Raw genomic sequence first — 27998 nt, forward strand, 5'->3', positions numbered from 1 at the left:
CAGTTAGATTCGTGGATTCTGGCTTTATTATGTAGGTTATAATAAATGTCTGTCGTGATGGAGTTTGCTGCCACTGCATCCAAGTTCCCTAAGGGCCAGCGGAAGGGCGTGAAGCTCAGCAAGTGGCAGGTGGTTGCGGCAGATGAGGGAGGTGTGTCTGGGAGACGCAGGACCCGAGGCTGCGTCTTCCCGGTACAGGACAGGACAGCAGGAAATGTTTCTGCACCCACAGGGTAATAAAGCAAACAGGAGAAGAGCTAATGAGAGGAGCAGCCTGCGCCTCTCCCACCCCCAGTTCCAGGTCTCAGAGGTGATGTCTTCAGCCATTTCTTTTTTCATTCCTATGGTATTCATCTCCATAATGCAGACAACATCCTGCATTTCTTTTTCTTGATTGATGAACTTTAGACAATATCTATTTTATACAATAAACATAAATGCTAGTTCTTGTTCCAATAACATTTTTTCATAAAAATCTTTGAAAAATTTTATTGAGGTCACTTATAAATATATATGCACCCAACACAGGAGCACCAAATTTTGTAAAGCAACTATTAACAAAACTAAAAAGAGATATCAACAATACAGTAATAGTAGGGGACCTCAACACCCCACTAACACCAATGCATAGATCATCCAGACTGAAAGTCAAGAAGGAAATTGTAGAATTAAATGAGAAACTAGACCAGCTGGACTTAACAGATCTACAGAGAACACTCCCTCCAAAACAGCAGGTTACACTTCTCTCAGGCGCGCATGGAACAGTCTCAAGGACAGACCGTATGTTGGGAAACAAAGCAAGCCTCAACAAATTTAAGAGGATCGAAATAATATCAAGCATCTCTTCCGACCATAACGCTATGAAACTAGAAATCAATTACAAGAATAAAGCTGGGAAAGGGGCAAAGATGTGGAGATTGAACAACACGCTACCGAACAACCAGTGGATCATTGAAGAAATTAAAGGAGAAATCAAATATTATCTGGAGACAAATGAAAATGAAAACACGCCATACCAACTCATTTGGGATGCAGCAAAAGTGATCCTAGGAGGGAAATTCATCGAAATACAGGCTCACCTCAACAAACAAGAAAAATCTCAAATAAGCAATCTCAAACTATACCTAACAGAATTAGAAAAAGAAGAAAAAACAAAGCCTAAAGTCAGTAGAAGAAGGGAAATAATAAAAATTAGTGCAGAAATAAACAATATTGAAACAAAAAAGACAGTAGAAAGGATCAATGAAACAAAGAGCTGGTTCTCTGAGAAAATAAACAAAATTGAGAAACCCTTAGCCAGGCTAACAAAAAAAGACTAAAATAAATAAAATCATAAATGAAAGAGGAGAAGTCACAACAGATACCACAGAAATACAAAAGATTCTAAGAGAATACTATGAAAAACTATATGCCAACAAACTGGACAACCTAGAAGAAATGGATAAATTCTTAGTCTCATACAACCTCCCAAACTGAATCAGGAAGAAAGAGAGAATCTGAATAGACCAATCACAAGTAAAGAGATTGAAATAGTAATCAAAAACCTCCCCAAAAATAAAAGTCCAGGACCAGACGGCTTCTCTGGAGAATTCTACCAAACATTCAAAGAAGGTTTAATACCTATCCTTCTCAAACTGTTCCAGAAAATTGAGGAAGATGGAGCACGTCCTAACACATTCTACAAGGCCAACATCACCCTGATACCAAAACCAGATAAGGACAACACAAAGAAGGAAAACTACAGGCCAATATCACTGATGAACATAGATGCAAAAATCCTCAATAAAGAATTGGCAAACCGAATATAGCAATACGTTAAAAAATCATACACCATGATCAAGTGGGATTTATACCAGGGACACAGGGATTGGTCAACATCCACAAGTCAATCAACGTGATACACCACATTAACAAAATGAGGAACAAAAACCACATGATCATCTCAATAGACACAGAGAAAGCATTTGACAAGATCCAACAGCCATTTATGATAAAAAAAAAAAAAATCACCTCTCAATAAAATGGGTATAGAAGGAAAGTCCCTCAACATAATAAAGGCCATATATGACAAACCCACAGCCAAGATCACACTCAATGGGGAAAAACTGAATGCCATCCCTCTGAGAACAGGAACAAGGCAAGTGTGCCACTCTCCCCACTCTTATTCAACATAGTACTGGAGGTTTTGGCCAGAGCAATTAGGCAAGAGAAAGGAATAAAAGGAATCCAAATAGGCAATGAAGAAGTGAAACTCTCGCTATCTGCAGACAACAGGATCTTATATATAGAAAGCCCTAAAAAATCCATTGGGAAGCTACTAGAAGTAATCAACAATTACAGCAAAGTTGCAGGGTACAAAATCAACTTACATAAATCAGCTGCATTTCTGTACTCTCATAATGAACTAATAGAAAGAGAACTCAAGAACACAATCCCATTCACAATCACAACAAGAAGAATAAAAGATCTTGGAATAAATTTAACCAAGGAAGTGAAAGACCTATACAATGAAAACTACAAGACTTTCCTGAAAGAAACAGATGACAACATAAAAAGATGGAAAGAGAGCCCATGCACATGGATTAGAAGAATAAATATAGTTTAAATGTCCATACTACCCAAAGCAATCTACAGATTCAATGCAATCCCAATCAGAATCCCAATGACACTCTTCACAGAAATAGAACAAAGAATCCTAAAATTCATAGGGGGCAACCAAAGACCCCAAATTGCTAAAGCAATCCTGAGAAAAAAGAACAAAGCTGGAGGCATCACAATCCCTGACTTCAAAATGTACTACAAAGCCATAGTGATCAAAACAGCATGGTACTGGTACAAAAACAGGCACACAGATCAACGGAACAGAACTGAAAGCCCAGAAATAAAACCACACATCTATGGACAGCTAATCTTCGACAAAGGAGCTGAGAACATACAATGGAGAAAAGACAGTCTCTTCAACAAATGGTGTTGGGAAAACTGGACAGCCATATGCAAAAGAATGAAAGTAGGCCATTCTTTTACACCATTCACAAAAATAAACTCAAAATGGATTAAAGACTTAAAGGTAAGACCTGAAACCATAGGACTTCTAGAAGAAAATATAGGCAGTACACTCTTTGACATCAGTCTTAAAAGGATCTTTTCAGACATGTCTTCTCAGACAAGGGAAACAATAGAAAGAATAAACAAGTGGGACTTCATTAGACTAAAGAGCTTCTTCAAGGCAAGGGAAAACAGGATTGAAACAAAAAAACAACCCACCAACTAGGAACGAAGATTTGCAAGTCACATATCCAACAAAGAGTTAATCTCCATAATATATAAAGAACTCACACAACTCAACAACAACAAAAAATCAAACAACTCGATCACAAAATGGGCAGGGGATATGAACAGACATTTCTCCAAAGAAGATATATAGATGGCCAATAGGCACATGAAAAGATGCTCATCATCACTGATCATCACGGAGATGCAAGTGAGAACTACACTAAGATAACACCTTACACCTGTTAGAATGGCTAAAGTAACCAAAACAAAAAATAAGCAACGTCGGAGAGGTTGTGGAGAAAAAGGAACCCTCATACACTGCTGGTGGGAATGCAAACTGGTGCAGCCACTATGGGAAATAGTATGGAGATTTCTCAAAAAATTAAAACTAGAAATATCCATATGACCCAGCCATCCCACTACTGGATATCTACCCAAATAACTTGAAATCAGCAATTCAAAGAGACCCATGCACCCCTATGTTCATTGCAGCGTTATTTACAACAGCCAAGACATGGAAGCAACCTAAGTGCCCATCGGCTGATGACTGGATAAAGAAGATGTGGCATATATATATATATATATATATATATATATATATGGGAATATTACTGAGCCATAAAAAAGGATAAAATTGTCCCACTCACAACAACATGGATGGACATTGAGGGTATTATGTTAAGTAAAATAAGCCAGACAGAGAAAGACAATCTCTGTATGACTCCACTCATATGTGGAAGATTAACAAACACAAGGACAAAGAGAACAGATTAGTGGTTATCAGGGGGAAGCGGGGTTGGAGGGTGAGCATAACGGGTGAAGCGGTGCACCTATAACATGACTGACAGATAATAAGGTACAACTGAAATGTCCCAAGGTTGTAAACTATCATAACCTCAATTAAAAAAAATTATTGAGATCATATTGGTTATACCATTGTGTAAATTTCAGGTGTACATTATGTTTGTTTCAATAACTTTTCATTTGTAACAATTTTACTGATACAATTCACATACCATGCAATTCATCCATTTAAAGTGTACAATTCAATGGCTTTTAGTATACTCAGAGTTGGGGAACCATCTCTAGTCAATTTTAGAACATTCTCATCACTGTGGAAAGAAACCTCACACCCCACACCCCTTAGCCAATGCTTCCACACCCCCAGCTCTGGGCAACACTCATCTTTCTGTCTCCGGATTTGCCTGTTCTGGACTTTTCATATAAATGGGATCATATAATATGTGACCCTTTGTGACTGGCTTCCTTCATGTGGCATCACATTTTAAGGTTCATGCATGTTGTAATACAGAAGAGTACTTCATTTATTTTTATTGTCTAATAAAACACTATCACATGGACATCCCATGGTTTATTTATCCATTCATCAGTCCATGGACATTTATGTTGTTTCGACCTTTTGGCTGATTAATATTGCTATGAATGCTCATGTACAAGTTTTTGTGTGGACATACATTTTCATTTTTGGGGGGTATAAACCCAGGAATAGAAATACCTGGGAAGAAACTGCCAAACTTTTCCACAGCAGCTATACCATTTTACATTCCCACTAGGAATGTATGAGGGTTCCAATTTGTCCACACCCTCACGAACACTTGCTATCATTTGCTGGTTTTTGGTTTTGTTTTATGGTTTTTTTGCTGAGGAAGATTAGCCCTGAACTAACATCTGTGCCAATCTTCCTCCATTTTGTATGTGGGTCGCTGCCATAGCATGGCTGACAAGTGGTATAGGTCTGTGCCCAGGATCCAAACCGGCAAACCTGGGCCGCCAAAGCGGAGCCCACCGAACTTAACCACCAGGGCACAGGGCCAGCCCCTATCATTTGTCATTTTGATCATAACCATCCTATTGGGTTTGAACTGGTATCTGACTGTGGTTTTGATTTGCATTTCCCTAATGACAAATGGTGCCGAGTATTTTTCACGTGTTTACTGGTCATTTGACTCCTTTGGAGAAACGTCTATTCAGATCCTTTGCCCACTTTTAAATTAGGTTGTCTTTTTGTTGTTGAGTTGAAAGAGTTCTTCATATATTCTGGATACTGGACCCTTGTCAGATATATGATTTGCGAATATTTTCTCCCATTCTGTGGGTGTCTTTTCACCCTCTTGATAGTGTCTTTTGATGCACCAAGTTTTCAGTTTTGATGAACTCTAACTTATCTTTTTTTTTTTTCTTTTGTTGCTTGTGCTTTTGGTATCATATCTAAGGAGCCAGTGCCAAATCCAAGGTCATCGACATTTACCCCCATGTCGTCTTCAATGAGTTTTATGGTTTTAATTCTTTTTAATTCTTATATTTAGGTTTTTGATCCATCTTGATTTGACTTTTTGTACCTGGTGTGAGGTAAGAACCCAACATCAGTCTTCTGCACGTGGGTGTCCAGCTGCCTCAGCACTATTTGTTGAAGAGACTATTCTCTCCCCATTGACTAGTCTTGGCACCCTTGTCAAAAATCAATTGACCAGGGGCTGGCCCCGTGGCCGAGTGGTTAAGTTCGCACGCTCTGCTGCAGGCGGCCCAGCATTTCGTTGGTTCGAATCCTGGGCGCGGACATGACACTGCTCATCAAACCACGCTGAGGCAGCGTCCCACATGCCACAACTAGAAGGACCCACAACGAAGAATATACAACTATGTACTGGGGGGCTTTGGGGAGAAAAAGGAAAAAATAAAATCTTAAAAAAAAAAAAATCAATTGACCATACATGTGCCCATAGGGTTTCTTTCTAGATCCTCAATTCTCTTCCATTGGTCTATATGTCTATCCTTATGCCAGAACCACACTGTTTTTATTATTACAAGTTTGTACTAACTTTTGAAATCAGGAAGTGCAAGTCTCCCAACTTTGTTCTTCTTTTTCAAGATTGTCTTGGCTATTTGGGGTCCCTTGCCATTTCTTAAAAATGTTAGGATCAGCTTTTTCATTTCTGCAAAAATGCCGTGAGGATTATGATGGGGTTTGCATTGAATCTGTCAATCGTCTTGGGGGAGTACTGCCATCTTAACAATATTAAAGCTTCCCATCTGTCAACACGGGCTGTCTTTCCATCTATTTAACTCTTCTTTAATTTCTTTCATCAATGTTTTGTAATTTTCAGTGTACAGGTCTTGCACTTCCTTGGTTACATTTATTCCTAAGTATTTTATTCCTTTTGATCTGGGCAGTAAGTCTGCTGGCCCATGAACATGGGATATCTGTTTCCTTAGGTCTACTTTTACCTCTTCCAACAATGTTTTGTCATTTTCAGAGTATAAGTTTTGGACTCAGTAACTTTTTACACTATCTGTCAACTCTTCACGTTGTCAAACAAGCCTGTGAGGGTTCCTACTGACTCCTCTGCTTGTCCTTCTTCCCACCACGCATATCTGACCCTCAGTTACTAGCACTATTGCTACTAGTAACAACTAACCATACTGAGCACTCACCATGCATGTGCCTGGAATGACGAACTCTACCTTTACCAACTAATGGAATCCTTCCAACAATCGTAGGAGGTGGGTACAATGAGGCTTGGAGAGGTCGAGGGACTGGCCCAATGTCCACAGCTAAGCCAGGATTAGGACCCAGATTCTGACTCCTGCGTCTCTGCTTTCCCGGCTGAACTTCATGCCTTTTCTGCAGTGACAATCAACGCAACCTTGGGATATGTCAGGTTGAACCACATGAAATTGCTGGTGTTGGATCTTTTGTGACCTATAAAAAGCAATTTCATGTGATTCAACATGTTAAAAAAAAAAAAAGATGTGGGATTTGAAGCAGGTGCCTGGATGTTTGTGCACCAGGTGTGGGTGGGGATTTTCTGAGCTAAGGCCCTGCTGTGTAGGGTTTGACGGTGCTCCCGGAAGAAGCCCCAGCTGTGAGTGAGCCGGCACCCCTGGACATGCCTGGCATCTTCTGAGCAGAAGACTGCAGTTCTGTCCTGAGATGGAGGCTCCGTTTTGGGGGCTTGAGCTCTTTTGCTCACTTTAACAGCAAGTCCCAAGGGGGATGAAGGGTTGGTCCCCTTCCTAGGAGCCATACCACTCCGTCTGCACAAGCCATCAGGCCTGTTGGGTCCCGGGCTGGTCTGATGAGCCCTGGGCAGGGGCCTCTGCTGACAGGCCCTGTGGACTTGCAGGGGCTGCCTTTTCAGCTCTGTCCTACTGCTCCTGGAACAGGTGCATGGGAAGGCCACCACCTGGTTGGCCTCAGGACCGTTTGGTTGAGAAACTCCCATCACATAAGATGCGGTGGGCAGCAGAGGCCTTGAGCTTCACTGTCTCTGAACTTTGAAGAGAAGAAGGTGACTTCAGCTTTGGATGTTCTCTCTCAGGAATTTACGGGGGAGGAGAGTTATATTTTCCCAGTTCTGGCAGTTATGGACAGCTAGCCTTGTTTTCACTTGATCTCTCCCACAGCTGCGGGGAGCCTCCCTGGGGCGAGTCTGAGCTCCTGGTCTGAGCTCCCGTGAGGCAGGATGGGGGGCGTGGTCTCAGCGTGGGCTGCCGGGCAGCCCTTGAGCTAATTTCAGCCTGGTTCCCACCTGTTCAGAGCCTTCCTGGGGTGGAAGCCGACTGTCCACCCTGGAACCAGGAGGAGCAGCGGAGCAGGGAGGACAGCCTTGACGAGGGTGGGTGCCCTCCCCAGCCCACTCTGGACCACCACCAGCTTCCGCCCAGGGGGCTGAGAGAACACTGAGGAATGCCGGGGGTGGGAGTCATCCCTTTAAATCCAGCATTGCATTTCCACGAGGAAGCCACATGCACTACGGTCAGGTGACGCTGCCTCCTCTCCTCGCTGCCCCCTCCCTCCTCATGCAGGAGAGGTGTGGAGCATCTGCTCGGTGGATGACGAGGCTCCGACAGCGACTTGTCCATATTTCTCGACTGGAGGACACTCTTCTGTTTAAAAGGTGCAAACGCTGGGGACTTACCCTCTTTTCTCTCTTGTGCTGGGAAGCCCGAGCTGTGTACTGAATGAAGAGCATGCAGATTGTGACCTGCTGAGTGAGGGCACAAGCCCTCCACACGGGGTCAGCAGGTGGCTCCCTCAGCATCCGAGCTTCAGCTTTGGGGAAGTGAAAACCCTGGGGTCGTTTTGATTGAAGGTGCAATTCCGTACACCCACGCAGTGAAAGTAGTCAGATTTCTTACTTACAGATGCCAGTGTGGGGGCGCAAAGAGCTGGGAAAGAGCGTCCTCCGTCCGGGTCCCTAGCGAGCAGGAGGTAGACAGAGGGCAACACCCATTATTGATAAGGTGGGTGGGGCGGAAGTCACTAACATTTCACAGGCTCACCTCTAAGTGGTTATTTTAAAAGGCGCCCTGGGAACGGCAGAGCGGGAGCTTTTGGCGGGCGTCCTAGGCTCAGGTCCTTATCTAACTGTCCCAACTCTGGGTGTGAGCAGGGTTCTCATACCGTGAAATGCTGAGGCAGCAATTCAGAAAAACGAAAGTTCTTTTTCTCGTCACATCTGCCACCACGGGCCATCCAGGTGGCGGGGCATGCTCTGCAGACCTGGGCTGACCCCAGGTCAAACCACGAATGGAGGTGGTACCACAAGTTCTTTGGGCCTTAACACCCAAGTTCACGTTCTCCAGTCAGCTTTCTTAGTAACAAAGCTCATGAAGACAAAGAATTCGACTGAAGTGAAAGCCCATGGAGGTCACCTTGAGTGTCCACTCCCCCTCCCACCTCGGACCTGCCTGCGAATCCTGTTGGCTCATATGCCGGGCACAAGGATCTATAACAGACCCACGGGACAGAAGAGAATCCAGAGCGGACGCGTGGGCTCTGATTCCCCACAAAGGCACCCCCAGTTCAGCGAGGAAAAGCCATGGTCTTTATAGTATATGGTGCTGGAGCAACTGGACACCTGCGGAGAAAAAGAACCAACCTCACATCACACACACAACACGATTGGAGAGAAATCACAGACATGAATGTGAAAGGTGGTCACCAAAGCTCATGGCAAAGACGGAACACGAGCAGGAACCTGGGGAGGTGACGATGCTTCCACACGAGCCAGGGAGCACTGTCCATAAAAGGAAGATTGATGGGTTGGACTAGATTCAGTTTAAGGACACGTGTTCATCAGAATACACCTGGAGAGGGGGAAAAGGCAAGCCATGGGCTGGGGGACATACATGCAACACACATCAGCCCAGGCCTCATCTCCAGACCATGTAAAGAACTCCTAGAAATAAATAAGAAAAAGACAAATGACTCAATTTTTTTAAAAAGTGGGCAAAGATTTCAACAGGTGCTTCACAAAGAGAAATGCCAATGGCCAAGAGCATGAGAAGGCACCCCATGTCATGAGCTCACGATGGACATGCAAATGGAAACCACAGTGACTGCCACTGCACCTCCACCAGAAGGGCTAAAAGAAACAAAACAAAACTGGAACAGCGAGCCCAGACTCCACGGCCTCGCCCACCCGCTCAGGGTCCACGCTGCCTTCCCCGCAGGCCTGGACCATGGCAACAGCTTCCCCCTTGGTCTCCCTTCTTCCCCTGGGACCCATCTTTGGAGTATTCTCCACACTGCAGTGAGACACTGCTGTGAAAGCATCAAACCCTTCCCTCGACTCAGAACAGACCTCCAGGTCCTTTGCAAGCCGAGAGGCCTGTACAATGTCTCCTTGACTCTCTCTTTCTGGGGAAGGGCGCCTTGAACACTCTGTGGGAGACACTGCTGCCTGCCCAGTGTCCCAGGACTGCTCCGTCAGGCACCCCTCTGGCCGCGGTCATAGGCAGCTATGTGACTTGCTTTGACTGATGGGGCATGGAAGGAAGTTCCTGCGTCATTCTGATTAGAGCCCTGAAGAGCCAGCAGGCTGGCAACGCTCCATCCAGATGGGGCCGCCCCCCAGCTGGCCCTGAGTGATGACAGCAAAGGGGGTTGCAGCAGCCCTCAATGGACATGTCCGGGGAGGGCGAGAAGAGCTGCCCATAGGTCAGGGTTGTTTCCACAGCACAGCCTGGTGCCAGCCTATTTTGATCCACAAGGCTAACCTCATTCTCGCCTCGGGGAATTTACCCCACCATTCCCTCTGCCTGGAAGTGCCCCCCGCCCCGTTCTCCTCCTGTTCTTCCAGCTGGTCAGCGGTGACAGCACCGTGTATTAACTACTCTGTTCCTTCCTTACCACACTGATACACCGCAAGTTTCAAGTGAGTTATGTCCAACATTTTCACTGTTGCAAACAAGCTAAGCAAGAGCAGGACAGATAATACGCAGATTCCATTTATACAAAATTCAAAAACAGGGAAAACTGTGATGTTTAATGAAGCTTATGCAGATCGTAAGATAATAAAATCAACGCGATGACGCACATGTTGAGAGCTGGTCCCTCTGGGAGAGGAAGAGTTTGAGGCCGTGACAGCTGATCCGGTGCTGGCAGTGTGCTGCTTCTCGACCCAGGTGGTTCACGCGAGGATGCTCACTTCCTCATTGTTCCTTAATCCACACTTACACGTTCAATACTTTGCTGTATGCATCCTGCGCCTCATTAAAAATATGACAAACATGGAGCCAGCTAAGAGATACAACATAAGCATGATTGGAAATCTCCTACCAAAACAAACAGAACAAATTAAGTATTTGATATCATTCATCCTCAAATTCCTAGAATAAACGCCACTTAATTGTGGCAAATTTACTTTAATATGCTGCTAGATTGTTTGCCAACATCACACTGAGGGTTTCTGCATCCATATCCAGAACTCAGACACCCCCGTAGTTTTTTGTGTGTCCCACTTTTGTGAGGTTTTCTCAGTATCACACTCACTTCATGTAGAGGATTTAGAAGCTGTTCATTCTCTGATTGGAAAAATAAGCAGCACCGATTTGGGTCAACGAGCCCTAAAATGCTGGCTGTTTTGGGGGAAGAGGGCCCTTCCTCAGGCCTGGCCTGCACCTGCGTCTGCATTTAAGGCCCCATAAGGCCCAGAGAGGCTGCAGCCACTTGCTATTCACCCGAGGTGATACAAACCCCATGCGGGGCGGAGCCCAGAGCCGACTGAGAAACAAGGCTGGAGCCAGATACAGTCAGACATCCTCACACCTCTGGGCACTTCTAATTACACAGCCAGTACGGCCTGTATTGTCATCGCTCAAACTAGTTCTCCGTGCTGTCGCTGACTAGCGCTGGGACAGCCTGGTCAATTTACTTAATATTTCCAAAGCTCTTTCCTCCTGTTTCTCCCAAGGTTACCTGGATTAAGTGGGATTAACGAGGTCCCTTTTCTTCCTGCTTTGTTCCATGTCCCCTATGACTCCCTTGCCTGAGTTTGGATAGGCAAGGAAGGGAATCTGTTTTGCCTTCCAAAGCCTTCAGGTTCTCATCCCCAGGCCCCAGACAGGCCCCGTCCACGTCCTAAGCTGCCGGTGTGGCCCTGAGCGAGCTCTCACCACAGCTGTCTGAACTGCCTGTTCTACTGAACATCCATTTCTCAAAGCTGGAGTCCTTGCTTGGTTTTGCCCTGGAATGCCAGCTGGAAATTCTAAGTGCTAACTAGGCATTTATTCCACTTTGCTCACTTTTGGCATGCACATATGTGCCGTAACCCCGATCGTGCTGGCCAAGCCTGTGGCTGCCAAACCTTGGACCCAAAGAAATACAAAAATAATACGAAAACGGGAGTTGTTCACAGAGCTGAGCTTAATCAGGGGTTGTCCTTTTCTGAGATTGTAGCGTGGAAAAGTCCTTATATGTTAGGGATGCAAACTGAAGTATGCAAGGTTCAAGTATCTGGGGCTTCATTACAATTGTCTCCACTTTTGTTTGTTTAAAAATTTCTGCAATAAAAAATGAAAATGGGGGCCAGCCCAGTGGTGCAGCGATTAAGTTCGCACATTCTGCTTCGGTGGCCCAGGGCTTCACCAGTTCGGATCCCAGGTGCAGACATGGCACCACTTGGCAAGCCATGCTGTGGCAGGCGTGCCACATATAAAGTAGAGGAAGATGGGCATGGATGTTAGCTCAGGGCCAGTCTTCCTCAGCAAAAAGAGGACTGGTGGCAGATGTTAGCTAATCTTCCTCAAAAAATAAAATAAAAAATTAAAAACAAATAAAATGCTCTTTCAGCAAATGATGGTGAAACTTGGTGAGAACAATTTAAAAAGTCTCACTTGGCAAAGTGCAAGATACAGTTCTATGTTGACGACCAGGTTTGTTTCTCTGGGAGAATTCACATGGTCTGTGAAATCCACAAGCCTGGGAACCCTGGACTAAACAAAGCCAAATCTAATTAGGGTCAGCCACACTCGAGCCCCACGTGACATCCAAATGCACCAAGGCCTTAGTCTGACTTCCTATTGCAAAGGCTCTAGAAGCAAACTTGCAATGCTGTTGTTTCTGTCCTTTGCATCAAAATTCTTTGTTTTGAGAAATGATTTTCAGTTTTACCCGCTTTTGGTAAATAAGGAATCTTGAATTGAGAAGTGACAATTAACCACTGAGTTTAGACAGTGCAATTTCCACATCACTAATCCTTCCTTCAACACTAGTTCATTCAGAGGAAGCGAACTTTCTCCAATTAGTGGGGCACTGCTGACTCCATTCATCCATGCTAGAAATCTTTAAAGTGATGTCTAATTACTCTACACACACGCGTCTGTCAGATCATCTGTTATGCCTACTGGGTCAAAACAGCAAGCAGAAAACCTGCCGCAAGCAGGAGCTGAGTTACTTGACACGACTGCTGGACAGGATGTGCTGACACCTGATCGGGAGTTCATTCCCGCAGCTGTCCTCCACTTGGTTTCAGTCTTGACAGATGTAACATTCAGGACAAGAAACATTTTACAGTGATATCTGGGCCCGAACTCATCACAAATCACAATCATTTCAAGTGGCTTTCTTCCCCTCTTGAGAGAGACCTCCTTCGACCCAGGGCCGTGTGAAAGCCTGCACTCCCTCTGCCGTGGGCGGACTGCAGGGCCGGTTACGCGGCTGCTCTTTGCCGACCGCAGGCCACGCATCCCAGGACCAGCGGCGACCTGGTGGGCCTCTTTGGGCCCAACCCCCTGGACTCTTCTGTCCAGACCTGCGCCTGGCGCGGAAGGAGGCGCAGGCAGGGTCCTGCTCCAGTCCGTGAGCTCGTCTTTCCGACTTCAGTGGTGATCTTTAAAGACACTTTCGATGGGATTTTCACTTACGTTTTAGAGAGACTTGCACAGAAAAAGGTGATTCTAATCAAAGTTACAAAACACAAAATAAAATTGTCACCACATTCCTTCCTTCAGATGCAGTGGAAATGACTCAATAATCTCCACGACTGCAACCAAACTTAGGTAGGAAAATGGAAGGATTGGTACTTTCTGGGGGGAGGGGGGATGAGATGATTTAAAACAAACGTCCTAGATCACCTTAAAACTGACACTACTTCACGCCAAATCACCTGCCCACTATTGCAAAAAAATAATTTCAACAGACACCAAACCTGAATAAAACTAATGTTCCATCGCTAGAATCTCTCTTGAGCTCATCCGAACTGACTCCCATGAAATAAGCTGATCCAGTCAGCAGCACTGCCTTCAAATCCTCAACAGCTGTGCAGCTGCGGCATGGTGGTCTCCTCTCCACGCCCAGCAGAGCTCACAGGCCGGCACACCCACTCCTGGGACCCCAGCACCACAGCCGCCCAGAGTCTGCAGGTCTGTCACAATGAAGCACGCAGACGCCTGGTAACGGCCTGAGAAGGTCACTGGGATCAGGTTTTGGCTTGCCTTTAGGTATGAAGTTCTCCTAAGAAAAACTCTTCACTCCCAGCTGAGGGGAGGCATGAACCTGGAACAAGCCAACAGCTGTCACGAGTCACACTGCCAGCATGCAGACCACCCCGAGTCACAACAAGGAAGACAGTTTAGGGAACGCGACACCAAACAGGGAAGTTCTACAGAAAGGCAGGTCTGCATTAGAGGGCTTCTGTGTCTCCTGTAACCTAGTTGAGCCGTGATGCTGCCATCAGTTATGACAGAACATGGAAACGTGACGAGCGGCTCCCGCGCTACACAGAGCACACTCCTGCTTTCCCTCCCACTCACGTTTCAGGAATGCACAGCAGCTCTGGAAGCAAAACTAGAAATCTCATGGGTAGGTAAGAAAAATGTAACACAGACAGGGTCCACTGACTGCATTTTCTCAGAAAGATGAGCTGTCCTAGCAATGCCGGCACAATCCAGTTACGTCTCAGCAATGATTTACTCATTAGTAAGGAAAGGGACTTCAACAGGCTCCCCACACCAGGCTACTCACAGCCTCAGCGAGAACGCGGGATCACTGCTAATATGCAGACAAGGAGAAACAGATTTGACTTCCCCCATACGAATTTTCCCTCCACTGCTGGGTGTTTTATTTCACATCCTGGTTTTAAAACACAGTGTCCTTCATCCCCCAAGTGACTGATGGATACTAACCTTTACCTCAAGGACTGACGACGTGCAGGTGTGCAAAGGAAGAGATTTAAAAGAACCACTTTCCACAAGAAATAAGTTACACCAACAATACTGTTGTCACTACAAATTTTATTCAGAAACCCATCTTTGTTTTTTTTTGTTGTTTTTTAAAAAAATTCCCATTATGAACTGGTTTGGTCAATCAACTACAACACTTTCTAGCAGACATACGGTAAAAACGGCATGGCTCAGAATCGCCCAGATCTTTCACGATCTCTCGACCGCCTCCGGTCACGCTCCCGTCCCCCACCGCCTCCACCGCCGCCGCCGCCACCACCGCGACCACGGTCCCGAGACCGCGAGCGACGCTCCCGAGACCGGGACCTCGATCTATGCCTGCAAGCAAGGAAAAGAAACAAAACCATGGCACCCAGGCCAACACACACCCAAATCACAGTGCCCAACACTCAAACACTCCCTTTCACTGAGCTGATGACACCAGCGCAGATTCACACCAACGCCAGTTCACAGCTGCACACCCAGACGCTAAGATGTGCAAGTGTCAGGGCAAAAAGGGCATCTCAGAACCGAAGAGGTCCGACAGCCTCCATATTCTGTAGCGCCAACAAAGGATCCGGGGAAATCATAATGAAAAAGGTGAACTGGACGTACCCATCCCTCACCCTCACCTGACACCAGTGTCAGGTTCCCCCCCAGCCCAGTCCCTGCTCAGAGGCTCATGGGCTGAGGTGTCCATCAGGCTGACTGGGGGGAGGAGGGGGTGGAAGCAGGATTCTTTTCCCTTATGCTTCTTTTTGTTGACAAAGCAGAATCACGAGCAACATCTGCCTTTCCTTATTTATGTGTAACAGGAGAGGGCTGAGAACCTCCCTGGGGTCAGAGCTGAAACTAAGCAGGAGAGTGACTCATTATTCTCCCCAATACCTGCATGGAAACACCAGGACCAGACAGAGGTGACCGTGCTCAACTGTGCCGGTGGTCCACAGGGGCGAGGCCACCACCCCTCTCCAAAAATCAAACCAAGGAAACCTCCCCAATCCAAAAAAAACCAAGAAACCCCAAGGGAAACGTGCAGTATGTAAAGGAAGGCACGGCACCCGACCCGGAGCGTACAGGCCGCACACACGAGCTGCATTTTCAGGTCACCTGCTGAACCAGGCCCCTGCTTAGTCACTGAGGTTGATCTCTACTTGGGGAGGAGGGAGAGGTATGCATACAAAGTCTACTTCAAAGAGTAGGTTTGTGTGCTTTAAAATATGCACTACATTCTAAGCAGTGCCTTTTAAAGAACAGAAATAACAGGCCAAACTTCATTTGAAAACAATAACAGCAATTCAAAGCTACGACAGACCCACTGCAACACTCACTTCTTGCGCCGGCGCCCGTACAGCTCCCGCCGCAGCTCCCTCGAGATGGGCTTCAGGTGCATGAAGTTGCAGAAGCCTCCTCGTGTGCACTCTCTGAGGGAAAGAACCACCATCGTTACGTCAGTGCACAGCACACTAGCTTCCCAACAACGCAGCAGCTCCAGGCTGCCCACACCTACCCCATCTCATACTGGCGGCAGCAGGCTTCTCTGAAGTCGGTCACGGGAGAGAGCTCCGCATGGATCGGCTGTCCGTTAAACCAGCGGTTGTTCAAGTCAATCACAGCCTTTTCCGCATCTTCTTCACGGCGAAACTGAAATGATAAATCAAGAATGCTTGCCACCACACTTTAATCACAAATGTTTTCAATTACTGATGCAAATATGTTATATGTTCATGTAGGTAAAATAAAAAAGGCAGAGTAATGTTGTACAGCAATTTAAAAACCAGACAATCCTTTCTTTACAATTAGCTTACTTAATTTTGTGATGGTCCAAGATTATGCCAACTATGTTGCCTTGGTTTTCAAATTCGATTGGTTAAAAGAGCAAATGTAATGACTGGCATAGGCAATGAAAGCTTTATTAAAACAAAACCAAGAACATATAAAGCAACTTCTCCCCAGTACAAACAGCCTCTAACCAACAGCGATGAAGATATGTGACACCAGAAGAACCATGAGCACGGAGGCCCGTCAGTCCTTCTACTCGAGCTTCTATCTCGTATGGGCGTCCAGCCAGGAGAGGGCCGAGTCAGTGCATGGAAAGTCGTGAATAGTACCAACGTCAAGGTTCACAGCTAACAAAGCACAGCAAGCACCCCTTATACCTCACTCCTGACTCCTACCTTGACATACACATTCCCAACGAGGTGATCGCCAAGGTTATCACAGACGTTCATCTCCTCAACTTCACCGTACTTCTCCTCCATTTCTGTAAAAACCTCCTGGAGGAGGGACAGTGGTGTTAGGCTCATGACACATTAAAGATGAAAGAGTAATTCAACATAATTCACGGGTAAGTATTGTTTTTAATGAGGAAAAATGAACTCCTCCCAAACAGATAGAGAAAATGAACAGGTCTATCAGTTTCAAATAGTCAATGATCTCACCTCGAAAAACTCATCATAGTGTTCCTGCATCTCGACATCGCTCACAGCACCTGCAGACAACAGAAATCTGGCTGGTTAGAGCAGGGCACGGGACCTGAGAGAGCTCGTGCTTAAACTCACACTGCTACAGTAACACACATGAGGTTATCTAGAGAGAAAGCACAACAGAGTTGCATTCTCGTGGAGCACTGCAGATACTGCATTACACAGCCAGTTGTTAAAATTGTGAAGTGTGGTGACATTTTTAAATGCCCCTTATGACAGTCTCAATTCTGGCTATTAAAATATTAAAACCACAACAAATTTTAATCAGCATCAAAGGGCCACATTTTCAGAAAGAGTGAGGAAAAAGTTGACTCTCAAGAAATTTTTAAATGAGAATTTTCTTCCTTTTAAGATTTAAAATAGAGGCCAAGTAACCACACTGATTTCCCCCCTTTATTAGGTTAAAATGACAGCTGAAAGGAGGGTAAGCGATTCAGAGCTTATGTTCCTGACTAGTTTATTTTACAGATTATCAGCCACACAGAATGCCAGGAAATTCTTTCTGATGTGATTAAAACCCAAATGACCATCAATAAAGACTCAGTAGAATTACCAAGTTCAATTACAGTATTCTGAATGCCCTCTGAATAAAGGGAAAGTTACAATGCTTTGTTCAGGAAAGCATTCTTATTTTATATTCCAAAACTAATTTCATCAAGTTCATTCTTCTTCATAATTCACATGCACTAAGTGAAGTCATGTCCACTGTGTGGGTAGATTTTGCAAATTTACATTCTATCCCCATTGTCATTCTCTCTACCAAATTTTACCATTCGAATTCTAGAGTTCTCTTAACCTAAATCTGAGAAATCACAAAGCTGGTGTGTCAATAAACTGATGCTCCAAACACTAGATCGGGAGCCCACCCAGCGGCAGCTTCAAACTGGGCCAGCTTACTCTTCAAGTGTCCCCTTCCACGGCCACATTCCTGGACTGTGGCCTCCTCTGTACACCCCACCAAGGGCATCTGGGCTGTGGCATATCCCAGACTGTGCTTTTGAGAAATTTTCTGGCTCTCTCACTTCAATCTTTTGATTCTGAGAATAATTTAGTTCACTTTCTGGCCCATGGATGGCTCCCTGCATTTCAGTTATTTTTGAATTTCCAGGAATGTGGCTTGCTTTAGAACTCAACACTGAACGCATCAGGCCACAACTGCTCCTCTCGACAGCCCGTCCCAATTTAAAAGCTGCAGGAACGATCCCCTTTCCTGAACAGAAACCAAGTACTGAACAAGAGAAAACCTCGCCAAGAGAAGCCCATTCCAAAGGGCAGGTTTTAAGGTTTAAAATTAACTTCCTTCTCGACCTCAGAAAAAATGAGAAGAGAAAAAACAAATCCACATGCTCCAAGTCGTAGCACGATTGAGAATCAAGTTTTGGTTGTGGTTAAAACACTGGCTGAAATCATGATATTTCTATCATTACCATGTACCATAGAATCTTGTATTTTAATAGCTTCTGGAAAGTTCATATTTGAAAATGCTTGATCGTGGGCATATTTTATCTTCTATACTCTGCTTAAAACTTATGAGTCAATCCAAATGACTTGAAAGGCAGAGATTGACAAAAAAACAAAAATTACCTACATGACTCAATATATTTTAAATAATACAACTTGAAAAATACACAGTTTTCTTACAGAAACATTCTTAAATTGGGACTCATATTTAAGTTTAATCTAAGCATAGAAAGCTTATTTTTCTACAGATGAAAGGGTATGTTAAAAAACAGCCAGTAATTTTAGGAAATTAAGGAACCTAGCTGGTTGAAATTTTATTGGAAGGCTCTGATGCCAAATACTTCTGGTTTACCAACTTAAACTGATTTTCTTCCTAGATTGTAGAATGAGAATTTCATTTAATTTGTACAATCTGGACCCCAGAATTGGAATATTTTGCACAGCTAAACTTTTATTTTGTAGCATACACAAAACAAGAGTACTGTGAATCGCAAATAAAGACACAAAGAAAACTAATACAACATTCTTTTGTCAATAAAGCATACGCAGTCCCCAAATAAACAATGAGGGCAAAGAGTTATTAATTGTTGTTCCTCAGTCACCCACTTTTCACTCATTTTTACCCCAGGGCAGGCTGTTAAAAATATCATTATTAAGTCCATATATAAACATTACCCTCCACCTATTGATCTTAAAAAACAAAACAAAACCAAACCTAGGTAGTTTAAACCATCAGATTTAGGGAAAGAAATGAATTCCCTACTATAAGGTCAGTATTAGCATCGAAAAACATCTAGTGTCTTGTGAGAAAAAACTTCCCAGCCCCTCCCCCGCAGAGACAAGCGCCAGTGCACTCGCAGGCGCGGAACCGGGAGGCCTCCCAGTTTGGGGCTGGCTCGAGTGGGTGGCGCCCGCTCGGACCATTTCACCCTATAAACTGAGGGCTCACGGCCAAGGGCGCATTGGTAGGTCTGTGGCTATCCGGGGGTACTTCTGATAGCGCCTTCACTTAGTTTTTACAGCTTTAACATCAGTCGGTGAGGAAGAAGCATCTACCTTTGGGTTTGGACCTCTTGGTTTTAGCAAGAGTCCAGGATGTTCATTTCAATTTATCCATATGACTAAATTGATTCTACAGCTCAGTAGCTATAAAATTTAACTTTCAGTTTTTTGAACTTTCCAATGAAACTACTATGTATCCTGTTCTCTAAAAACTAGCCCTCAGTAAATACAATATTCCTAACTTCAATCTGGTACTTCTCAATAGAGGAAGAAATCATAATATCTATTGAACACCCACTTGAGAGCTAGTTCCCCAGCAAGGACCCCGTATTTTCCAAATGCAGTACACTAACTCCTGAGGCTGGAGACCTGCATAAAGCATCTGATTAAAAACCGAGTCGGCACAGGGCTGGTGTCGAGGAAAACTGGGGGCTCAATGCAACTCGGAGGACCCTCACTTGGGAAACATCCTCAAAGCGAGGCTCTCACAATGAAAGCATGATCTCCAAAACAGAGTTTAAGGGAAAAATGTCTAATAAGAAAGAAAATCTGAAAAATAATTTCAGAATGACTGGTTTTAAAGTGAGAGAGAGTTCCCAATACTGCTGCTCTGAAGTGGGAGAGCACCCGCACAGTCACGCCCAAGCTCGCTCTCCCTGGGACGGCGGGCGGAGCGAAGCGAGAGCAGCTCTGGGCTAGTGCAAAGGGCGCCCTTTCCAGTCACTGTCTCCTCAGATCGGGGGGCAGGAGTCACATCTCAAGCAGCGGTTTCCACAGGGCCATGGGACAAAAGCTCTCGACACCTCTAGAGAAAGGCGGTCCTTGACACTACAGCGCAGACCAGGTGGAGCTGACACTGAGCTCTGACACGCAAGCCCAGGGGACCAGGGAAGGAACTTGTATGAACTTACAGCGCAAACCGTCAGCAGACTGGGAAGAGTTTTGAGGGTTACGGTAAATGTTCAAGAGGGCAATGGTCTGAAATACAAAACGCAACAACTTTATATTACGGAAAATTAAATTTAAACACTTAACCGGTTTCCTGTGGCGATCGCTTCAGTCAAGACTCAGTGCTGAAAAAAGAGCAAGTTATTTTCTTTTGAAGCAGAGATGTTTTCTCTTAGTTGATGGCTGTCTTGGAGCACCCTAACACTGCAATGTGACAGAGATCCCATGATATGCTAATATTGTATTTCTGGTCACAGAATGGAAAAATTCTCCACTTCAAAGTTCCAATCCAATTAAAAGTGCAAATAACTCGGCAGGCTACCACCGCAGTATTCTTGGATGCTACAGAAAACTTTTAATCAACAACTGAGAGAAAAAAGTGCCTGTATAAACGGATGGTGAAATTACTGTATTAGAGAAATACAATAATTACATATCATGAAATCTCCACTTCCTAGAGGAAAAATTATAATGGTGAAATAAAACCCACACTTATTGGGCAACTTACCTTATTGCTTCCTAAATATTCCTAAGATTTTTAATTTTACAGAAAGAACTTAATAAATGCCAGGGGTTCAGTCACTGTGAAGACCAATGATGGGCTGATACTGTTCAAATGCCACATGACGGACCCCTCTCATTAACAAGTGTCAATCAAGGGAAGAGGCCCGCCAGTGACCTTCCCTAGGACAGCCTCCTGAACGTGGCCAAGTATCGAGTTCTTGCTGTAGGCACCAAGGACTTCCAGCACCTTGTCCTGTTTGCAACAGCTCTATGTCAGCAGCTCAGAAGCCAACATTGTTTGTCTCAATTAAGAGTGGGCTCTTTAACACCATTGTTTTAAAAAAATTTCTCCAACTGTGGGACTTACAGTGTGAGCCGTCAGCCGTCTGTGCACTGTTTTGGGGATTACGATAGATGTTTTGAATCAAGATGGTCTGCGGGGAAAAAAAAATAAAAAGGGGAATTCTACTGGCTGCTGTGCATATATTAGACAATTGCAAAGAGACAACTTGTTTGCAAATGGCTAAACGCTTGTTTGCTTGTTTGTTTCCCGCAAGTCAGACACGTGTCTTCTGAAGAGAATACCCAAACCATCATATTATGAAAACAGAGTTGGAGCAGTGACTTCGGTCAAGTCAGCCAGCAACCAAGAAGAAACTGTAATTGTTACTTATAGTCCCACGTTATTAAAGTGTTTTAATGTAAGATAAATAATAGAATGCTAACATTTTCTTACACTTCAAGCTAGCAGACACCAAGATGTCGGAAAACTCACATATAATCATATTCCCCATACAAAATTACTTTTTTAAAACCAAATGCGTGACTCTACTGTATGCAGCCCATCAAGCTCTCTGGTCTTGTAGGAAACAGGCACACCACATGGGTTTCCTAACTCTCATGGACACCTATCATATTTACATTTTCTTGGTGGGATCTCTGTTTACATAATACAATAGCTTAAAACATTTGCTCTTTTCCGATCCTTCTTTTAAGGGAAAAAATCCTTTTAGCCCTTGTGCTTTAAACTGGATCAGGCAGACTTGAAACCTTACATTGTACCGTTCTTCTTAAAATCAAGTTGTCTGAAAAAACAAACCATGTTTAAGTTAGTAGGCTAATATATTACATGAATCTTAATGTCCACATCACTGTACGAAGCTTAAAAAGAAACCCACACTGAATACACTAGAGATTCACAAGCTGAACCAACAAACCACATGATTTAGAAAAATAAATGTTCAGTCTCAACATGTGTCCAAAGCAGTTTTGTAAGTGGCTTTACAAAACCAGCCAGTTCCACTTGCACTCCATTTAAAGGGGGGTGGTTCTGTGAGAACTCCCCAGTCCGAGGTCTGCTGCTAGAAACCCACTTTGGGGGAACATCCGACAGCCAGACCACATGTGACACGCAGACCCTCCACTCAGGGCCTGGCACCTTCCCCAAGCCATCTGGCACTGCCCCGAGTCAACTGATCTGGGGCCTCAGATGTTCCAAAGCCGATGGACTCAGTTTCCAACTGGAAGCACCAGAGTGTGACAACTTTGATGGAAAGCTATACTGAGCCCAATTATTCAACAGGAAAAGTGATTTTAGGTCACACTCAGGGAAGTGGCTGTTTCATGAAAGAAACTTCACTTAAAGGGGGCAATGCAGGTCCATTAAAATCAGTGGTGGCCAAGATTACCTAAAACCAACCAAGCAAAGCAAAACAAGATGCTCAAGTTAACACAACCGACCCCACCACACTTCAATGGAGTCATTGCCTCATTTTGATCCATAGTGCCCAAATTAACTTCAGGTTAACAGTCTAGGTAATCAGTGATTCAGAAAGAAAATAAACCAAGTGTCTGTGGGTGACTTACAGAAAACTTTCATAATAGGGGAGCTTTCTCTCTCTCAGCCCAACACTTGGTACCTCTATAAGTTACCCCCAAATCAAAGAACTCAGTGGACACTGAAGATGCATAGTTACCACCCAATCTATGGCCACTAGCTTAGTTGGGGAGATTTAATTCATAAATCAGAGCACTAAAAAAGATCTACAAAAAACAGAAAATTTAAAGCAAGTCCTCCAATATTGTAAAATTCAAAAAAGAGACACGTCTAAAGCTACTAGAAGATACATTCTTGTTATAGTAACCACTTGGTAATCAGGAATAACGGGGAGAGGAAAGCCATCACCCCCCTTCTAAAAACACATTAAATTGTAGAGTTTTCTATGGGCTTAAATTAGAAAATACTACCAATGTCTCTTTCTTACATCAATTGGCTGATTTTCTTAAATACTTACAGGAAAACATAAATGTCTATTCTGTTACATGTGAACAGAAAGACACGAGCTCAAAGGCAGAGGCTGCAGCGTGCAGGGTCACAGGTAACAGGTACCAGTGGTCAGAGGCTGCGCGCTAGGACCACGGGCATGAGAAGGAGCTCAGCAGCCCTCAGTGTGCAAGGACTGAAGCACAGATTTTTCCAATTCCAAGTGTTCAGTTCAACACAGACGGAAGTTTTCCGTTCCTACGAGAGGTGCTTTCTCCCTTTAATTCACCAGCGATCACTTGTAGGGTGCAAACCTTTGCCTTTTCTTCAATTAACCAAAAACAAACTATCAAAAATTCTAACTTCTGATTGATCTGAACTCACAGCAGGCCTAAGCCCAAGACAACGGCATTTCTCAGTTGACTGAGCAGACCAGCCAGAAAGCCCCAACGGGAAACGCCCAACTTCTAATGCTGAGTTTCATTTTTAATGTTTCTTTTAAAGCAAACTGCTGTTTCCTCAACTAGGGGTCCAAAAGAGAGGACACCCAGGAGGACTGAGAAGCCCTGAGTGCAGGGCACATGCGTGGGTCTGTGACAAGCACGCCCACGTCTCCCGCAGGCCGCTCGCTCAGCCTCCTCTGCTGCCCGGAGAGGGAGACAGCAGAAAGCCCACCTGCAGCCACCGGGGCCTGGAAAAGAGGCCAAGTCGGTGCTGGCGGGGCTACCCTCTGGACCACGTCTATCAGGGCGCAGGCAGGGCGGCAAGGCACGGAGAGTGGTCCCAGCCAACGTGCAAACATTAAAAACTTATCTTTCAAGTTTCTCTAATGGCAAGAACACGGAACGGTGCTCACAGACCTTCCACGGGGGCTGGTTCACCTGCCTCACTCTCACTTAAACAACAGAACACACTCATGAACACAAATGGAAAATAAAGCAACTGGAGAAAAAACGACCTGCTGGATACATGGAAATTATTAACTACCTGCGCAAAGTACACGAAGTTCTGCTAATTTACATGAAAACAGGGAAAAAGGAAAAAACAAACAAACCTGGCTAAAGGTCGGTTTATTGTGCAACCGAGAGCATCTGTCTCCATGACGACATGCTCCAATTTTGAAATAGAAGGAACAGTTGACTCTGTAAAGGGAAATAAGAGCCGATTATTTTTCTGGGAAGACATCAAAGAGATGGAAATACGTCATCAACGTGATATATGCTATCAAACTACTTTTCTTTTACTTTACAAAAACATACGCACATCATTTTTTGTTGGTAGCAGGTACCTTCTCCTTCCTGCCTATAATTTTAGGACTACAGTCGGTCTGTACCTGCGGGTTCAGCATCTGCAGAGTCAACCAACGCTGGATGGAAAGACCTAGAACAGCTGCATCTGTACCGAACTTGCACAGACTTTTCTTCCTCTCGTTATTCCCTAAACAATACAGTATAACCACTACTTCCACCACATTTACAGCGTATTAGGTATTACAAGTAATCTAGAGATGATTTAAATTACTCGGGAGGATGTGTGTAGGTTACATGCAAACACTACACCATTTTATACCAGGGACTTGAGCATCCGTGGATTTTGGTATCCGCGGGGGTCCTGGAACCAATGCCCGTGGATGCTGGGGGAGGACTGTCCTTAGCTTGAATTTGCCCTTCCACACACACACTACTTTTTCAATAAAGACACTCTGATTCTAACTTGATTCCTCCTCAGTCAAATCCCCTCCGCTCTGAACTTTCTCTGCTCTATTGTTTTTTCTTAAACAGGATGTTAATTTAAAACTAAATTTAACTTGAAATGCACCTGTTCTCTAGTCCTCCACGACGAAATTCTCTCTTGAGAGACAGTGTAGTGAGGGTCAAGATCCTGCCTCTGCTCCCAGCCGCCTGGGCTTGGGCAAGTCCCCCTCCCCTCTGTGTGTGCGCTTCATACACAGTGCCCATGAAGTGCAATCATGACCTACATCAAACAGAACACAAAGTCCAGGTTCTCTCATCCATGATACCAGACCAACAGGAAATTTCCAAAAACACGTCTGAAATAAATAATTCTCCTGGTTTCAATACAGTAAAAAGCAACTACTGGGGGAGCTCAACCTGACTGGAGGAACCACACAAGGCCACCGTCTGTCCCTATCGCAAAGCTCTCCCTTAATGCTGTTCAAACACCTGGACGATCTGGCAAGTGTGGCAGCAGTGCCAGGTGGCTCAAGAGATCTGCGATGAACTATGAAATCTTACTAGATGGGCCCCATTCACACTGAGACTAGCAGAGGTGGGAAGGTTACCTTGCAGATTCAATTTTTTAGCAAGTGCCATATGTTTAGATAGCCAATCCAGAGTTAAGATCAAAGGGCCTCAATGAAATTTGATGGACCATGAAGATGGATTGGCCACTGATTTATTATTAAGGAGCAATAAAGATGGAAAAATCTGAACTTGTCAGGGGAGGAAAATGATTAGTATATATATTTACAAACTTACAGGTCTTAATCTAGATTATCTAACTTGAGTATACAACATTACATCTTCAGGGACTCACCTAAAAATGAAGAACTTATTTTAAAAAATCTCAGAATGGGGAGAATGCCTGCATGAACAACTAATACTCAACTGCTCCACAGAGCTGAAGCAACCCTCGTTCCTGTGCTTCCCGAGGTGGCTTCCACGTCATGATGCCCAAGGAATTATTTAGAGTTTAGTATATTAGTCAAAATTTTTCTAGCAATAAACTTTAGTGATCCGCTTATTTAACTACTGAAATGAAAAGAAAAGTAAAAGAAGATGTGTGATTTACTATCACAGAGATGATGTTAGCTAATCTGCACTTGGATTAGAAAACTGTGCATAACTTCAAATGCATAACTGACAATGTTTTTAATTGTAGAGACACCTATGTTTTACTTCCAGCTTAAATTATAAAAAAGAACAAGTTAGCAGAAATCGTTATCTTCATTTTTTTAGGAGGTGATTTTGTTTCTCAGAAACTAAAACCAGATCTCCCTGAAATGAGAATACGAGTGTCCTCCATTAAATAATCAAGTTTCCTGAACTACAACCACGACTTTCACCATACACTTCTAACAGCTGAAATGTGGTTATTTCTAGCAGGAATATAAAATGCTACCGGAATAAACCTCTGAAGTAAGAGTTTTGTAGGGTAACAGCGCAGACACCACCTGATACAGTATTTTATAGGAACAAGAAAAAAGCCCTGCACGGGGCTGGGGCTGGGGCCGGGGCCGGGGCCGGGGCCGGGGCCGGGGCCGGGGCCGGGGCCGGGGCCGGGGCCGCGGCCACGCTGACACAAGCTGCAGAGGGAAACGCTGCCTGCTCTCCAGCCTGCCTCAGAGGAGCCTCTTTTCCCAGCAGAGCCCACCGGTTCAGTCAAGATCACGGTGAAAGGCAAGTTCCCCGAGCTGCCTCCTCTGCATTCAGGGTCCATACCTCTTCCACAGCATTCACAGGGTTTTAATACATCTTACTATAATTATCCTTTACACGACATGCAGGCCCTCCCTCCCTGAGTTCCTTGAAAACAAGATCCACACTCCATCCATCTTTGAGTCCACAGAGACCGGCCTAGGGTTGACACCCAATATGATTCTGGAGCAACTATGACTGATGCTTTTCTTGTGATTTTTGCTAGGAAAAAATATAACCCCCTCATCCCAAGAACACAGGAGATTCTACTGTGTGTAAAAGTAGACATTTTACAAGACAGACTCCATCCTGGAGAACAGAAACAATTTAAACTGTTTGAAAGAGTGGTATTAAAACTATCTTTTACCTCTTCTGAGATTTTATCATTAAAGACGTATGTTCACATAAACCTTGCACAGCCCGGCAGAATCCCAAGATGGTAACTACTCACTCAAAGAGGAGATTAAGCCAGACCATTAGTCTTCAGGTTTTCAAAACAAGAATTATCTTCCCAAAATGTCTGAAGACATGCCGTTTAGTCTAAACTTGTCAAGGCACTGGAAATTAATACGTGCCAAGATGGCAAGATCAAAATTAAATTTTTTACTTTTAACAATTGATAAGGGAAGGCATGCAACCTTAAAAAAAAGGGGGGGGGGGAACCACCTAACACCTTTTCCCTTATGTTGGAATTGCATCTTCAAGTATCTTAAAAGCTGATCACGCCTTTCACGGTTGGTTAACCCAGGCGTCTCCATAACACTTTTTCCCATCAAATGTCCTTATGACCGGCCCGATCACCGCTTACACACGCAAGAGGCTTGTCAATGGGGCAAAACCCCGACAATGAGGAAGCTAAGTGATCGACACTGGCGAGGTTTGTACTACAGCTGCCAGGCGCGACATTAAAAGCTGGAAGTTGGGGGCATCGGGAACATTGACAACTTCGGGACAACTCGAGACTGCCCCAGAAAGCAGGGCGCGGGGCCCGGGCGGCCCACGGACGGGACGGCGGGGGCGGCCGAGGAGCCCCGGGCGGGAGAGGCCGCCGCCCGCCTCAGCGGAAGCCCGCGCCCGCCCTGCGCCCAGCGCCCGCCCGCCCAGCGCCCACGAGGCGACGGCGCGGCTACAGAGGCCGGAAGGGCCGCCGCGCCCCTC

General features: G+C 44.7%; 1 protein-coding gene across 1 annotated transcript; it reads right to left on the reverse strand.

Moving 5' to 3' along the window:
* Window positions 1-14791: 14791 nt before the first annotated feature.
* Window positions 14792-24596, reverse strand: U2AF1 (U2 small nuclear RNA auxiliary factor 1). Its single transcript, XM_046651701.1, has 7 exons — window positions 24458-24596; window positions 20600-20666; window positions 17181-17230; window positions 16917-17015; window positions 16250-16383; window positions 16071-16163; window positions 14792-15078 (listed from the first exon to the last, which is right to left on the reverse strand). The coding sequence occupies exons 3-7, from the start codon at window positions 17208-17210 to the stop codon at window positions 14931-14933; spliced, it is 504 nt and encodes a 167-aa protein (XP_046507657.1). The 5' UTR covers window positions 17211-17230; window positions 20600-20666; window positions 24458-24596; the 3' UTR covers window positions 14792-14930.
* Window positions 24597-27998: the final 3402 nt, after the last annotated feature.

Source organism: Equus quagga, unplaced genomic scaffold, assembly GCF_021613505.1.
Source record: "Equus quagga isolate Etosha38 unplaced genomic scaffold, UCLA_HA_Equagga_1.0 73442_RagTag, whole genome shotgun sequence".
Classification (NCBI taxonomy): domain Eukaryota; kingdom Metazoa; phylum Chordata; class Mammalia; order Perissodactyla; family Equidae; genus Equus; species Equus quagga.

Coding starts and splice junctions, on each gene's coding strand:
- U2AF1 (XM_046651701.1), bottom strand. CDS start 17,210: ATGCAGGAACACTATGATGAGTTTTTCGAG. Junction 17,016..17,180: donor ACTATGATGAGTTTTTCGAG/GTGAGATCATTG, acceptor TCCCTCCTCCAG/GAGGTTTTTACAGAAATGGA. Junction 16,384..16,916: donor TTGGGAATGTGTATGTCAAG/GTAGGAGTCAGG, acceptor TTATCATTTCAG/TTTCGCCGTGAAGAAGATGC.